The sequence below is a fragment of the Pongo pygmaeus genome, chromosome 15 (genome assembly GCF_028885625.2).
Source record: "Pongo pygmaeus isolate AG05252 chromosome 15, NHGRI_mPonPyg2-v2.0_pri, whole genome shotgun sequence".
Lineage (NCBI taxonomy): Eukaryota > Metazoa > Chordata > Mammalia > Primates > Hominidae > Pongo > Pongo pygmaeus.
Window position 1 is genome coordinate 58,642,281 of NC_072388.2, and position 14,235 is coordinate 58,656,515.

At 37.5% G+C, this 14,235-nt stretch overlaps 1 protein-coding gene across 5 annotated transcripts in view; it reads left to right on the forward strand.

Moving 5' to 3' along the window:
* The first annotated feature begins 1,207 nt into the window (after positions 1-1,207).
* The window catches only part of LRRC9 (leucine rich repeat containing 9), a 154,716-nt gene continuing 141,688 nt past the window's right edge, over positions 1,208-14,235 (forward strand). For 3 of the 5 annotated variants that reach the window (XM_054447570.2, XM_054447572.2, XM_054447574.2), the window contains exons 1-6: positions 1,208-1,381; positions 9,441-9,521; positions 9,798-10,016; positions 12,454-12,594; positions 13,155-13,218; positions 13,505-13,575. In XM_054447570.2, coding sequence (XP_054303545.2) covers positions 9,474-9,521; positions 9,798-10,016; positions 12,454-12,594; positions 13,155-13,218; positions 13,505-13,575 — 543 coding nt within the window. In that variant the 5' untranslated portion in view covers positions 1,208-1,381; positions 9,441-9,473. Of the gene's footprint in view, positions 1,771-9,440; positions 9,522-9,797; positions 10,017-12,453; positions 12,595-13,154; positions 13,219-13,504; positions 13,576-14,235 lie in introns of all 5 variants that reach the window. The other 2 variants (XM_054447571.2, XM_054447575.2) reach the window with 2 other exon arrangements.

Here is a 14,235-nt window from a genome sequence, read left to right on the forward strand (position 1 = left end):
TAAAAGTGTAGAAATCTCAACTATTATGTTCTAATTCGTCTTTATACTCTATGAAGAAAATTTCCCCAAAGACAGGTCACCTTGTTCTACCACATTTCAGAGAAGATAATAGTAAAAGTAAAAACTATGAATCTGACTTTTCTGGCATTAGGTTGAAACCCCTAAGCCACAAATAACTTCAATTAGCTTATTTCTAATTATCTATTAATGACAGATAGAAACAATTTTCTGTGAAATAAGAATGTAGAGGGAAAACCAGTTAATTTTTCTGTTTATGTATCTTTACAAACGGTCTATATTACAGATAAAGTTAATTGAATAAAGGCAAATATGCTGAAATTGTTGACAATTGTTAAATGAGAATATTCCTAAAATCTGAACTTTTTCTTGGGAAAGCAGTTCAAAACTATAGTCTATTTAATGAGGTGGCCATCTGGTGACAGAAAGGAGCACTACAGACAATATTTTGCATTAACATCACAACTATTCTACACAAACCGACTGAACCACATAAAAGAGAGCACTGTCCAAAAGAAACATAATTCAAGTCATACATGCAAGTTAAAATTTTTCTAACAGCCGCATTTTCAAAATAGAAACAATAATTTTAACAATATTTTTTATTTAACCCAATGTATCAAAAATATTATTTCAACATTTAATCAATATGAAGATTAATAACGAAAGAGTTTATTTAAGCCTTCAAAATACAATGCGTACCTTACAGCACATGTCAATTTGGACAAGCCACATTTCAAGCGATCATGGGCCCTGCGAGTCTGTGGGTAGCGGCTCACCCTGCTGGACCGCGCAGATCTAGAGAACGACACGAGACCTGTGGTTGCTTTGGTTTGCCTTTTACTAAGTTCATTTCTCAGCCTCTCTGCCCACTCTGAAAAGTCTCCCCTTTTCCCCCTTTTAATTCTACTCTATTTTGTAAATAACTGTTGTCTCCTGAACATTTTGGAATGCTTAAAAGGCACTCAAAAGCCTGTCCGAGATCGACTAGAAGACCCTCGGAAGGTCCCTCTCTTCTCTGCACCTCACTGGGCGTTCGTTTGCCCGCGCCGTCCTTTCTTTCGGCTTGCTGGGCACGCAGCGGCTTGCGGCTGTGGTCAGCCACCTTCCCGCGAGGCGGTGGTCGCTGGCCGCGGGAAGGATGCCGCGCTGGAGGTCGGGGTTCGTCCCGGCTGTCACGCCACCTTGTGACATCACAGGGCCATGCCCTCGGGGCTCAAGGCCAGAGAGGCTCCGCGCTTCCAGGACCCGAGAGCCAAAGATAATCAATGGGAGAGAGCGAGACTGGAGGAGGCAACGAATAAGTCCCCACCACCTTGCCCATAACGCGTTGCTTTCAGTCACGTTCCGCGAACTGGCGAGGGTAAGTGAAAAGATAAGCCCAGGTACAGAAAAACCTGCCAGGGCGAACCTCCCGCCGTTTCCCGGGAGCCCCAGCGGGGGTCTTCCGGTTGGACCCCTGTTTCCGCTGATTGGTTGGAGGTCGCCACCACGTGATGCAGACCCGGGTCGGCCTCCACTTTCCCCGCTCCTTTTATCCCCCTCTCCGCCCCTTTTCTCCCCCTCCCCACCCGTAGGTCGCCGGAGGCGGAGATCAGGTTACCTAGGCAACCGCCACAGGCAGTCTGTACACACTAGGCCTGGGGCGGGAGAGGGTTTCCTATCTGCTGCTGCAAGACAGGGATTGAGATATCGGAGTGGACTCGGACTTGAATCGGATTGTCCCGGAATCCATCCCCTCTCTGTGATAAGGTCAGAATCCGTCACCTGGTGGCCTTCGGGCGTACATCACCGGGAGTCTTTGATCCCCTCTTTTTCCTTCCAAGCCATACCAAGGGGATGACGCCAGTGAAGCAAAGTTGAGGTCAAGGGAACTCCGTAATGGTGCAATGGTGATGATAATGATGAAAGACAGTGAGGTGGCTTTACTGAGGCAGTCAGGGTACCAGAACAAAGTTCAAGAGAAGGAAAGGGAGGGTGGCCTACAGCCAACTATGCAGACTTTACTGCACCAGTTAAGATTCTGGGCTGGAAAAACCAAGTGCTCCCTAACCAAACCTGACACTGCTCATCTAGAGAGTGTAGGGGGTTTATTTGGACCATCAGTGGTAACTGATGGATTCTGATCATTTTATACCCAAACGAGGAAATAATTTGACCCATACAGGACTTCCACTGGGCAGAAAAGAAAAAAGAGTTTTCTCAGAATGACATCCTAACCACCTCTCATGGCAGACAGAAACATGGTCCTTTTTACTCTATCATTATACTGTGGTCATGGAGAAGGATTATGTCTTTAAATTATACCATATGCCTGTGGCATGACAATTAACCCATTAAACAAATTTTCTAACAACTAGCATGTGCCAGTGAACCTGTGATAGGTTCACAGTTTCTGCCCTCAATGAACATGTAACCTAGTAGGGAAGAAAGGCCCATAAACATTGCTTTACAGTGTGACAAGTGCTATACATAGAGTATGTACAAGCCTTAACCAGAATCACAAGAAAGAGAATGCTTATAATACTACCAGAGAGAACGAAAGTCTTCAAAGAGAAGATCTTTGATTTAAATCTTTAGGGAAGTATGGAGTATGCCATACAGCCAAGGGAAAAGGACATTTTAGGGAGATGAAACAGCCCATGCCAACTACAGAAACATCCCATTCAGTTCCAGAGAACTATAGTTGTGGCCTGAACCTAGGGTCCTCTGTGGAGGTTGTGGTTGATGAGCATGTGAGGTAGGCAGGAGTCAGAGCATGGAAACCATTAATACCTTCCAAAGGGGTAAAGCATGAGCAGATTTACCTTTCAGGAGGCTGTTACAGTAGTGTAGAGGATGAACTTGAGGGAAGACAGACTACAGGGAGGACATCCAGTTAAGGGGAGGTGATGAGGGCCTGAACCAAGGCAGAGGCAATTGGAATGAGGAGGAGGAAAAAAAATGTGATAAGACCTTTAAGAGGTATATGCAGAAGGATTTAATGAGTGAATGAAAATAGGGGGATAGAGTCAAAGATTCGTTGAGGATAATAGCTCAACCAATAGAAGAATGGTGGTGTTACTTTTCAAGAGAAGGCATACATTGGGAGAAGGAGGCTGGTTGGTAAATATAATGAGTTCAATTTTGAACACACTGAATTTGAGATGCCTGTGGCATTCAGATGGAGCTTTTTCATGTGGGCAGTTGGATTTTTTTTTTTTTTTTTTTTTTTTTTTTTTTTTTTTTTGCACAGAAAAGAAGATAGGGATTTTTCACCATGAAGAAAACAATTGGTTTGAAAAGCAAAAAGTAGGCCAGGCGCAGTGGCTCATGCCTGTAATCCCAGCACTTTGGGAAGCCGATGCAGGTGGATCACAAGGTCAGGAGTTCGAGATTATCCTGGCCAATATGGTGAAACCCTGTCTCTACTAAAAATACAAAAATTAGCCGGGCGTGGTGGCACGCGCCTGTAGTCCCAGCTACTTGGGAGGCTGAGGCAGAAGAATCACTTGAACCTGGGAGGCAGAGGTTGGAGTGAGCCCAGATTGTGCCACTGCAGTCCAGCCTGGGCGACAGAGTGAGACTGTCTCAAAACAAAACAAAACAAAACAAACAAAAAAAAAAAAAAAAAGAAAGAAAAAAGAAAAGAAGAAAAGCACAAAGTAAGTTTGAAATAACAAGTAGAGAGAAGCCAAGGAGAAAAGTTGAACCAAAGAAGAAAACGTAAAGGAGAGAGTTGTCAGTATTGTCAAATGCCATATCAAGGTCAAGTTGAGAACTGAAACATGTCCACTGTCTTTGGCCATTAGAAGGTTATTGTTGACCTTGTAGTGGCTTGAGGTGTTCTCAGTCCAGATAGCAGTGAATCCAGGACTGAATGCAGGTAGTGATGTGTTGCTCATGATTATCTAAAAGGTTTACCATAAAGGTATCTAAAAACAGCTATTTATAGAAGAATATAGGAGATACTTTTTAAGATAGGAAAGACTTAATATTTATATACAGAAATAAAAGAGACCGTTGACAAGGAAATTTGGCAATAAATGAAAGAGGAAAATTTGACAGCAGTATTCTGAAAGAGACAGATAAGGATAGGATCGATACATAGGAAAAGGGATTTGTTTTGGACAAAAGAAAGAACACCTACTAAGACAAGAGTCAGAAGGGAAAGAAAAATAAGTCTTTGAGAGGAGGGAAATAAGAAACATACATTTGATGGCACCACTGTTCTCTGTGAAAATGGGGTCAAGATCATCTATTGAGAGACAGACCTTGAAAAGAGTGGTGAAAGTTTAGAATAGTAATGTCATGAATCTCGAATCTCTAGTCCCACTCTCCTAGGAGAGGAAATTGAGGAAAATATAAAACATTTGTTGCTGAAGATCTAACTGAAGTTAGAGGCAATGCATTTGTAGTGACTTCAGCTCCATGCTGGTTAGGTGAAATTTTCCAGTAGCAATCCAAAGTGGAAAGATTAATCCAAGATATGCAGTTTGAGGTGTAAAAGCTATAGAAGTTCCTGGTGGCTCCTGGTTTTGTGGGGGAACTAGAGATGACCTTTAGCCTCTTAAATGGGCCGGCCGTGAAAGAGCTTTAAAGAGCAGGAGAGTAGTTACAAGGTGGCCAACAGGGCATTCACCTCTTGATGAATTCAGTAACTTCATCTGGAACCCTTGAGTCCATTTGTGACTGGAGAAAACACACAAGACTTGTAAGTACCAGGAAGGTCTAGCATCCTTGTGATTCAGAAATAGTTATGCAACTTATAGAATTTGGGGTTTTTTAATTAAATTGTATTTTTTAAATTAGCTGTTGAATTAGAATAAGATTTTCTGCTAAATAAGTGCATTGATGAAGAGAAAATAAGTTGAAGTGAGAGGTAAGATTTGTATCCCAAATAGGCATATTCTTCTTCCAAGGAAAAGTAGTCTCAAGTAAAGGGAGAGCTATACCTTGCTCTTGAGGATGACTCAAAACTGTAATATGGAAATTCTCCCTAAATTAATCTTTACAATGCAACCTCAATCAAAATCCCAACTGAATTTTTTAAAACTAAATACAAAATAATCATAAATTTTATTTGGAAAAATAAATGTGGAAGAATATCCAGGAAACTGCCAAAAAAGAACATGAGGTGAGAATTTAAAATATAAATCACAGTAATTAAAACGGATACAGCTGGGCGAGGTGGCTCACCCCTGTAGGCTCACGCCTCCCAGCACTTTGGGAAGCCAAGGTGGGTGGATCACGTGGTCTGGAGATCAAGACCATCCTGGTTAACACAGTGAAACCCCGTCTCTACTAAAAATACAAAAAAATTAGCCGGGAATGGTGGCAGGTGCCTGTAGGCCCAGCGACTCGGAAGGCTGAGGCAGGAGAATGGCATGAACCCGGGAGGTGGAGCTTGCAGTGAGCCGAGATAGCGCCACTGCACCGCACTCCAGCCTGGGCGACAGAGCAAGACTCCGTCTTAAAACAACAATAACAACAACGAAAAACAGATACTGGTGCAGGAATAGACAGAGCTAACGAAAAACACAGAAAGTCCAAAATTAGGCCCCAGTGTATGTGATCATTTAGAATATAACAACGAGAATGATTTAATTCCTTCTACAATAGATATCTTGGACAGAGGCAAGATAACTTAGAACACCATTTGGTGAATTTGGAGCTTTGAAGGGAAGCCTTTGTCCTTTGTGTGGTGGTGGGCAGCTAGGCTATCCTTTGGTAACCACAGACTTTAATCCAGTATATAAGGGTTTCTCTTTCCACGAGTAGAGGTGCTGCAAAACACTTTTTAAACTTGGTGCACCATTCAAATAAACCTGGAGAGGTAAGACTATGGCCTGCATCTATATATGGGCCTTTGATGGAGCTTCCAAATTCTTTCAGGTTGCTTTCTTGACTGGCTTCTCTTGCAGCCTATGCTGGAATATCCTAAGGTTGTCCAAGAATGGAGTAAAGATGAAATTGCCAATGGGAAGCAGGGAAGGAATGCACGGAATTTCCTTCAATATAGACCCATCATCTAACCACTGTCACCACTGCCTCTACCACTACCCTACTCCAATCACCATCCTCTCCCACTTACATTATTACAACTGCCCATTAACTAGTCTCCCTGCTTTTGCTCCAAACCCTACAATCTATTTTAAACATAGTAACCAGAGTGATCTTTTTCAATACTTATGACAGTTCTTGTTACTCTTCAACTCAAAATCCTCATATAGCTTTTCATCTTACCATAATAAAATCCAAAATCCTCACAGAGTTCCACAAGACAGCACATGATTTGGCCCTGAAATACCTCTCTGACCTCACATCCTACCATTTATTTCTCTCAATGTACTCCAGGCACATAATTTTCCTTGCTATTCTGCAAAAATGCCAAGTATACTCTCACTGCCCCCCATCCCAGCTTTTTTTTTTTTTTTTTTTTTTCCATTTGCTGTTTCCTCTGCCTGTATGCATTTTCTCCAGATTCCCGCATGGCTCACACTCACACACACTCCCTTATATCCTTCGTTTCTTTGCCCAGATTCCACCTTATCATCTGATAAGGTCCTGATCTTCTCTTTCCTCCCACCCCTGTCATTCTCTGTCTGGGGTTCTGTCTTCTGCCTTCAATATGAATATTAACAATGAGTCAATGAATGAACAAAGAGTCCAATGTATTAGGATAATTTGCTGACTGTAGTTTTCTTTGTGGTGCTAGCTGGGGTCCCGTCCCTCCTTCTTGACTCAATGTCTTAGTACATTTGGTGCTGCTATAATAAAATACCTGAAACTGGGCAATTTAAAAACAACAGAAATGTATTTCTCACAGGTCTAGAGGCTAGGAAGCCTAAGATCAAGGCATCAGCATCTGGTGTCTGCTTCCAAGATGATGCCTTGAAGTCTGCCTCCTCTGGAGGGAAGGAACAGTATGTACTCACATGGCCAAGTCAGAAGGGCAAAAAAGGAATGAACTTTCTCCATCAAGCCCTTTAAATGCTCAGCTAATGGGCACCTAATGCCATTTGGAAGGGGAGGAGCCCTCATAACCAAATTACCTCTTAAAGGCCCACCTGTTAATACTATCATATTGGCAACACCTGAAGTTTGAAGGGGACACATTTAAACCATAGCATTCGGCATGGTAGGGCAATGTCCTCAATTTACAAAGCATGAGTACAAATACAGACTGTGTGCAATTTTCTGGTGCATCTCAAACTCCTTTGATTTGGTCTCTTATATGTAATACACAGCTACCCCTTCCCAACCACTGCTGCTCTCAATTCGAAGATTTTTTAGAATCGTTTGGTGAAACTTCTTTCCCTGGTACCTTGAATTTTGGTCTGTAATATGGTTTGGCTGTGCCCCCCCCCAAAATTTCACCTTGAATTGTAATAATCCCCACATTTCAAGGGCGAGACTAGGTGGACACAATTGAATCATGGGGGCAGTTTCCCCCATGTGTTCTTGTGATAGTGAATTCTCACAAGATCTGATGATTCTACGAGGGGCTTACCCCTTCACTCAGCTCTCATTCTGTCTCTTGCTGCCATGTGAAGAAGGCTGGTTTGCTTCTCCTTCTGCTGTAATTATAAGTTTCCTGAGGCCTCTCCAGCCATGTGAAACTGTGAATCAATTAAACCTCTTTCCTTTATAAATTACCCAGTCTCGGGCATGTCTTTATTAGCAGTGTGAGAACAGACTCTGGTTTGTGTTGATGGGCTTTTTTCTCAATCTGATGTTGTCTGTGTCATATTTAAAGACTTTTCTCAATATTTCTGGCAATCATTGCTCTTTTTGTAGCACTGCTATATTCTTTTCTTGTTTTCATATTTCTGTAGTCATTCTAGTGGGATTTGGGGAGGGAAGATAGGTAAATACATGGACTCAAATCATCATCTTTTTTCTTAACATTTTAATTCATGTATATGCCAGCACATGTACATAATTTTGCATAAATGAATAAAAATGAGCATATAAATGCCTTTAAAATAAAAATTTAAGTAGAATTTCATTAAAGTATAACACACATCCAGAAATCACACACATCATAGGTATCTAATTTTATTTTCAAATTGAACATAACCAGCACCTAGATCAAAAAACACATTGTTATGAACACTCTAGAAGCCCCTCTTTTGCCTCCTCTTAGTTGCTCTTCCCTGAAAGATAACCAATATCCTAACTTCTAATACTACAGTTTGTTTTAAAATCTTACATGAATTGAGTCATACTCATGAGTATTACTCATTGTGTGTCTCTTCTTTTGTTCAACATTTGTTTACGTGAAACTCACTTATGTTGCAAATAACAGTAGTTGTTTCTTTCCCATTCCACTTTTAGGTAGAAACCCCAAAGAAATGTGTAGCTATGACCTGTATGACAAAATGTTCAGAGAAGCACTATTTAACCCCCAACTGGAAACAGTCAAAATGTGTACCCATAGTAGAAATAATAAATAAATGTCCATACATTCATACTAGGCAATTCTAAACATGCTTTTTTAAAAGTATCATTTTTTCTTTTCCATTTTTGCCTAGATCTATCCCATCCAGCTTTACATTTATATTCTGGCCACAACGGCTTTCACCTGCATCTAAGGAAACTCATGTTAACAACTTAGTATATATCTTTCCATATTTTCTCCTGACAATAATTATACATATACATGCATTTACATATACACACATGTATACACACATGCCTATTGGGGAATTGTTATTGTAAAGAAACGGATTATACTGTATACCATTTTCTAAATCTCACTTTGTCAGTTCATTATATTAAAGGCAGGATTCTTATATTTTTTAGACAGTATGTATCTGGAATAATATACAGAAAATATTACAAATTATGAAAGTTGGATTAAGTTTTATTGAAGCTACTTGAGTATTAGTTGGTTCATATTCTCTAGAATGAAGGAGAAGTTGGAGTATTTATTTTAATAAACATTTATTACTATGCCAAAAATGTTGCTAAGCCCTAAGGATTCTTCTCTTTGCAGTCTAAGTATACTTAGAGAACTGTGTTCACGTTTAGACACCGCAGTGTAATACAAAGGACAACCAGAGCCTATTCAAAGGAGAGAAACATGAGTATATAGTGAGAGAACTAACAACTTGAACTGGGAGTAAGATAAGAGTGTAGATGAGAGATGAGCATTTTCTTCAAGTATTGAAGGCTCATCATGTGGAAAAAAAGTTATACCGAGGAGGTATACTGACAACAAAAGGGAAGGAATTATGGAGAGAGAGATTTAAAATTAAAATAAAAAATAACCTCCTAACAGAAAACTCCCTCAGAGTTTATACAGATACTTGGTAATATACTATGTGAAGATTTCAAACTACAGTTGGGTGGTTCAACCTCAGTAGCTTTAAGGTCTATTTCAACTTGGAATGACAATGACTTTAATATTTATTTCATTTTTTCATTTTCCTTAACAGTTATAATATTATGATCACTATTTTTAATGGAAGATGACTGAAAGTGAAAACCTAAACCAAGAAGAAATAATTAAAGAACTGGTAAGTCAAAGTCAAATTTCTTTTAAATAACATTTGCAGTAATATAAAATGGAAAGTTTTTATGCTCCTTTCTAGAGCTGGAAGGGTTACTTAGTCATTTCCTCTACCTAGTGACTTTTGGAAGCAGAGAATAATCATATATGTGATATAACTTTCTCTCTTGTGAGATTACAAAAATGGCATCAGTGCAATTGACAATTTATAATTTCTAATGGTAAAAGTCATCTTTTAATTATTTAAAATAGGTAATGACCGAATTTCTTTCCTTTAAAACAGTGTTTGTGCAATGGCTTATCTTATGAGATGGTTGGACAAGAAGGATCAGATACATCAAAGTTGGAAATGTTTTTCTTAGGGTATCCTCGTATAGTCGGATTATCATTATTTCCTAATTTAACGAGTCTTACCATTGTTGCTCAAGATATAAAAGAAATTTCAGGGTTAGAGCCTTGTTTACAACTTAAAGAACTTTGGATTGCTGAGTGCTGCATAGAGGTAAGTGTAAACATAAAACCTTACAGTGGAGTATTTTATTCTGAATTATTTGGCTTTAGAAAAATAATTCATTGAAATATACGCATAAGGCATGGGTTAAGACAGATAAATGAACAAAGGATAGAAATTGATTTGTACAAAGGAAAAAATAAAAATAAGGAATTAAAACATAAATATATTCTACTTTTTAGTAATCAAAGCAAATCAAATCAAAACAGCATGTTACTGTTACAAAACAGACACATAGACCAATGGAACAGAATAAAGAATGCAGAAATAAGGCCACACACCTACAAGTATCTGATCTTCGACAAAGATGACAAAAACAAGCAATGGGGAAAGGACCGTCTATTCAATATATGGTGCTGGGATAACTGGATAGCCATATACAGAAGATTGAAACTGTACCTCTTCCTTATACCATATACAAAATTAAACTCAAGATGAATTAAGGACTTAAATGGAAAACCCCATATAAAAACCCTGGAACACCACCTAGGCAATATCATTCTGGACATAAGAACAGGCAAAGATTTCATGACGAAAACACCAAAAGCAATTGCAACAAAAGCAAAAAATGGACAAATGGGATCTAATTAAACTAAAGAGCTTCTGCAGAGCAAAAGAAACTATCAACAGGGTAAACAGACAATCTACAGAATGGGAGAAAATTTTTGCAAACTATGCATCTGACAAAGGTCTAATACCCAGCATCTATAAGGAACCTAAACAAATTTACAAGAAAAAAACAAACAACCCCATTAAAAAGTGGGCAAAGGACATGAACAGACACTTTGCAAAAGAAGACATACATGTGGCTAACAAGCATAAGAAAAAAGTTTAAAATAACTGATCATTAGAGAAATGCAAATCAAAATCACAGTGAGATACTATCTCACACTAAGAAAGAATGGCTATTATTAAAAAGTCAAAAAAAAATAACAGATGCTGGCAAAGTTGTGGAGAAAAAGGAATGTTTATACACTGTTAGTGGAAGTGTGAATTAGTTCAACCATTGTGGAGAACAGTGTGATGATTCCTCAAAGACCTAAAAACAGAAATACCATTCAACCCAGCAATTCCATTACTGGGTATATACCCAAAGTAATATAAACCATTCTATCATAAACACACATACACGTGTATGTTCATTACAGCAGTATTCACTAGCAAAGACATGGAATCAACCTAAATGCCCATCAGTAGTAGACTGGATAAAGAAACTGTGGTACATATACACCGTGGAATACCATGCAGCCATAAAAAAGAACAAGATAATGTCCTTTGCGGGAACATGGATGGAGCTGGAGGCCATTGTCCTTAGCAAACTAACCCAGGAACAGAAAACCAAATACCACCTGTTCTCATTTAGAAGTGGGAGGTAAATGATGATAACACATGGACACATAGAGGGGAATGACAGACTCTGGGGCCTACTGAAGGTGGAGGGTGGGAGAAGGATCAGGAAAAATAACTAATGGGTACTATGCTTAATACGTGGGTGATAATCTGTACAACAAACCCGCATGACAGAAATTTACCTAAATAACAAACCTGCACATGCACCCCTGAACTTAAAATAAAAGTTCAATAAATAAATAAATAAATTTATTTGTGCAAAGGAAAAACAGAAATGTGATTAAAACATAAACATATTCTACTTTTTAGTAATCAAATCAAATCATAACCAGTACTACGTAGTAATAAAATTGGTCCACTTAGACACTATTGGCTGTGTTGAAATTATCACATCTATTTTGAAAAGAAATATTGCAAAACATCAAGAGCTATCACAGAAATGTACAGGGCGTACGTTTTGACTTAGAAGTCCCTACTCTAAGATTTTATCCTAGAAAAGTAACTCAATAGCAGAAAACAACCATATGCATGAAGCTACTTGTTGCAGCATTATTTATAACTAAAAATTTGAAACATAAATATGCCATACATCAGGTAATTTTTCAGAAAATTATTATAAACTTAATGAAATATTTCATAATTATTAAATATAATTTGAAGGATTATGAAAACATTTTAGTCTTAATTTAAAGAGTCCCACAAAATTGTATGTGCATTAGGATTATAATGTGCTTACATGGTTATAATCATAACCATATGATCATAATCACTTCTATATGGTTATAATCATAACCATATAGAAATATGATTATATGTGATATATATGATTATAATTATAACCATATATAAATAGATATAGGGTTGATCAAAATGTAAAGAGAACATGCAAAATTGAAAATAGTTGTATTTAAGTGAAAAACATGAGTTTTTTTTTCTTTTAAAACAGTTCATTTTGCTGGATATTGATTTTGCAATAAAATATGATATTTAAAAGAAAATATACTTAGAAACCTACTTCATTGGAAGGATTAATAGCAATACGTAAACTAACACTATTCAGTCTCCTTTTCTTTTATAGAAAATTGAAGGTCTTCAAGAATGTAGAAATTTGGAAAAACTATATTTATATTTTAATAAAATTTCCAAAATAGAAAATTTAGAGAAATTAATCAAATTGAAGGTTCTTTGGCTGAACCACAATACAATTAAAAATATTGAGGTAAGATAATAATTTCAATTATCTATATGTAAAGCCAGTTACTACTGTATAGTTTAAACCACAGTGTTCAAGATCATATTGTGGTTAAAGGCCAAAATATTCATGACTAGTACAATTATTGTTGTCAAAAAGAACTAACATGTATATAGCATTTTATAAGGTACAGAGGGCATTGTGTACATTACTTTCTTTACCTTTTACAAGCCTAAGAGGTAGGGCATTGTTATTCTTTCTTTGAAGGTTTAAAAATAAAAAGAGGTTTAGATATGTTACATAACTTGCCTAAGATTATAAATATACTCTGTGTGATGTATTCTTTTTCCTCCTACTCCTCCTTTTTTCCTCTCTACTCTGCTTCCTGTTCCCTCCTCCAATAATTCTGAGTTCCAGTATAGAGAACAAAGGTGGCTTCTTGGAGGCACTCATTTCCTTCTGTGCTTGTGGAGTACAAAATACCCTGTGCTCAGAGAACCTGCAGAACTAACCAGATTAATCAGAGATGATTTGTAAATGTTAATTTTAATTATCTGTTCTAAATTATATGTTGTCTAAATTTTTAGGGTTTGCAAACTTTGAAGAATTTAAAAGATCTCAACCTTGCTGGAAATCTAATAAATAGCATTGGTATGTACTATTTCATTTGGAATCTGAGATAATGCTATAATCATTTTTTATCAGTATAAAAAGTACATGCTTAGATTTTTTTTCTTTTAGGCTTTTTTCTGTGACATATGTGCAAAGCATATTGAAACCTGTGAAAATATTACTCATTAATCAGTGGTTACTAATTATACAATGGTATCATTAGTCTATTTATATGCAAGAAACGATGGCTACATACAACTCAGAAGTATGACAGAATATGAACAGAAGGTAAAATAATTTAATTCTTTTCATCTACTTTTTAAAGGTCGATGTCTTGACTCCAATGAACAACTGGAAAGATTAAACCTTTCTGGTAACCAAATATGTTCTTTCAAGGTATGTTTAAGTGGAATAATTAATTTTTTATTTATCATCCTGAATCATGAACCATTGTGTTGCAGAAACTGTACTAAAAAGTCCCCCATTGAGATATACCTAATGCTAGATGACGAGTTGGTGGGTGCAGCGCACCAGCATGGCACATGTACCATATGTATGTAACTTACCTGCACATTGGGCACATGTACCATAAAACCTAAAGTATAATAATAATAATAATAATAATAATAATAAAAGAAAAAAAAATGTAAAAAAAAAAAAAAAAAAAAAGTCCTCCATTAAGGAATAAGTTCATTATTTTGGGCTGATGCTCTAGGAAATTTGAAAGTCATCTGACTACATTGGCCTTAATGATCTGACACTATTAAAACCAAACAAATAACTATTTACCTGGCTCTTAGGATACCATTTTCTCTTAGTTTTCTTCCAATCTTTCTGGCTACATCTCTTCAGTTTCTGTTCTTTCATCCTCTCCTAGCATCTAAGACATGGACTGCCCTTGGTCAGTACTGACATCTTTTCTCATTTCTGTCTGCATTCATTCTCAAAATAATCTCATCACGCCTTAAGACTTTAAATACCCTTTATCTACCCTTTACTCTAAACTAGTACCTTTACTTTCCTTAACAACTCTCCAGAACTGTATACATATCTTAA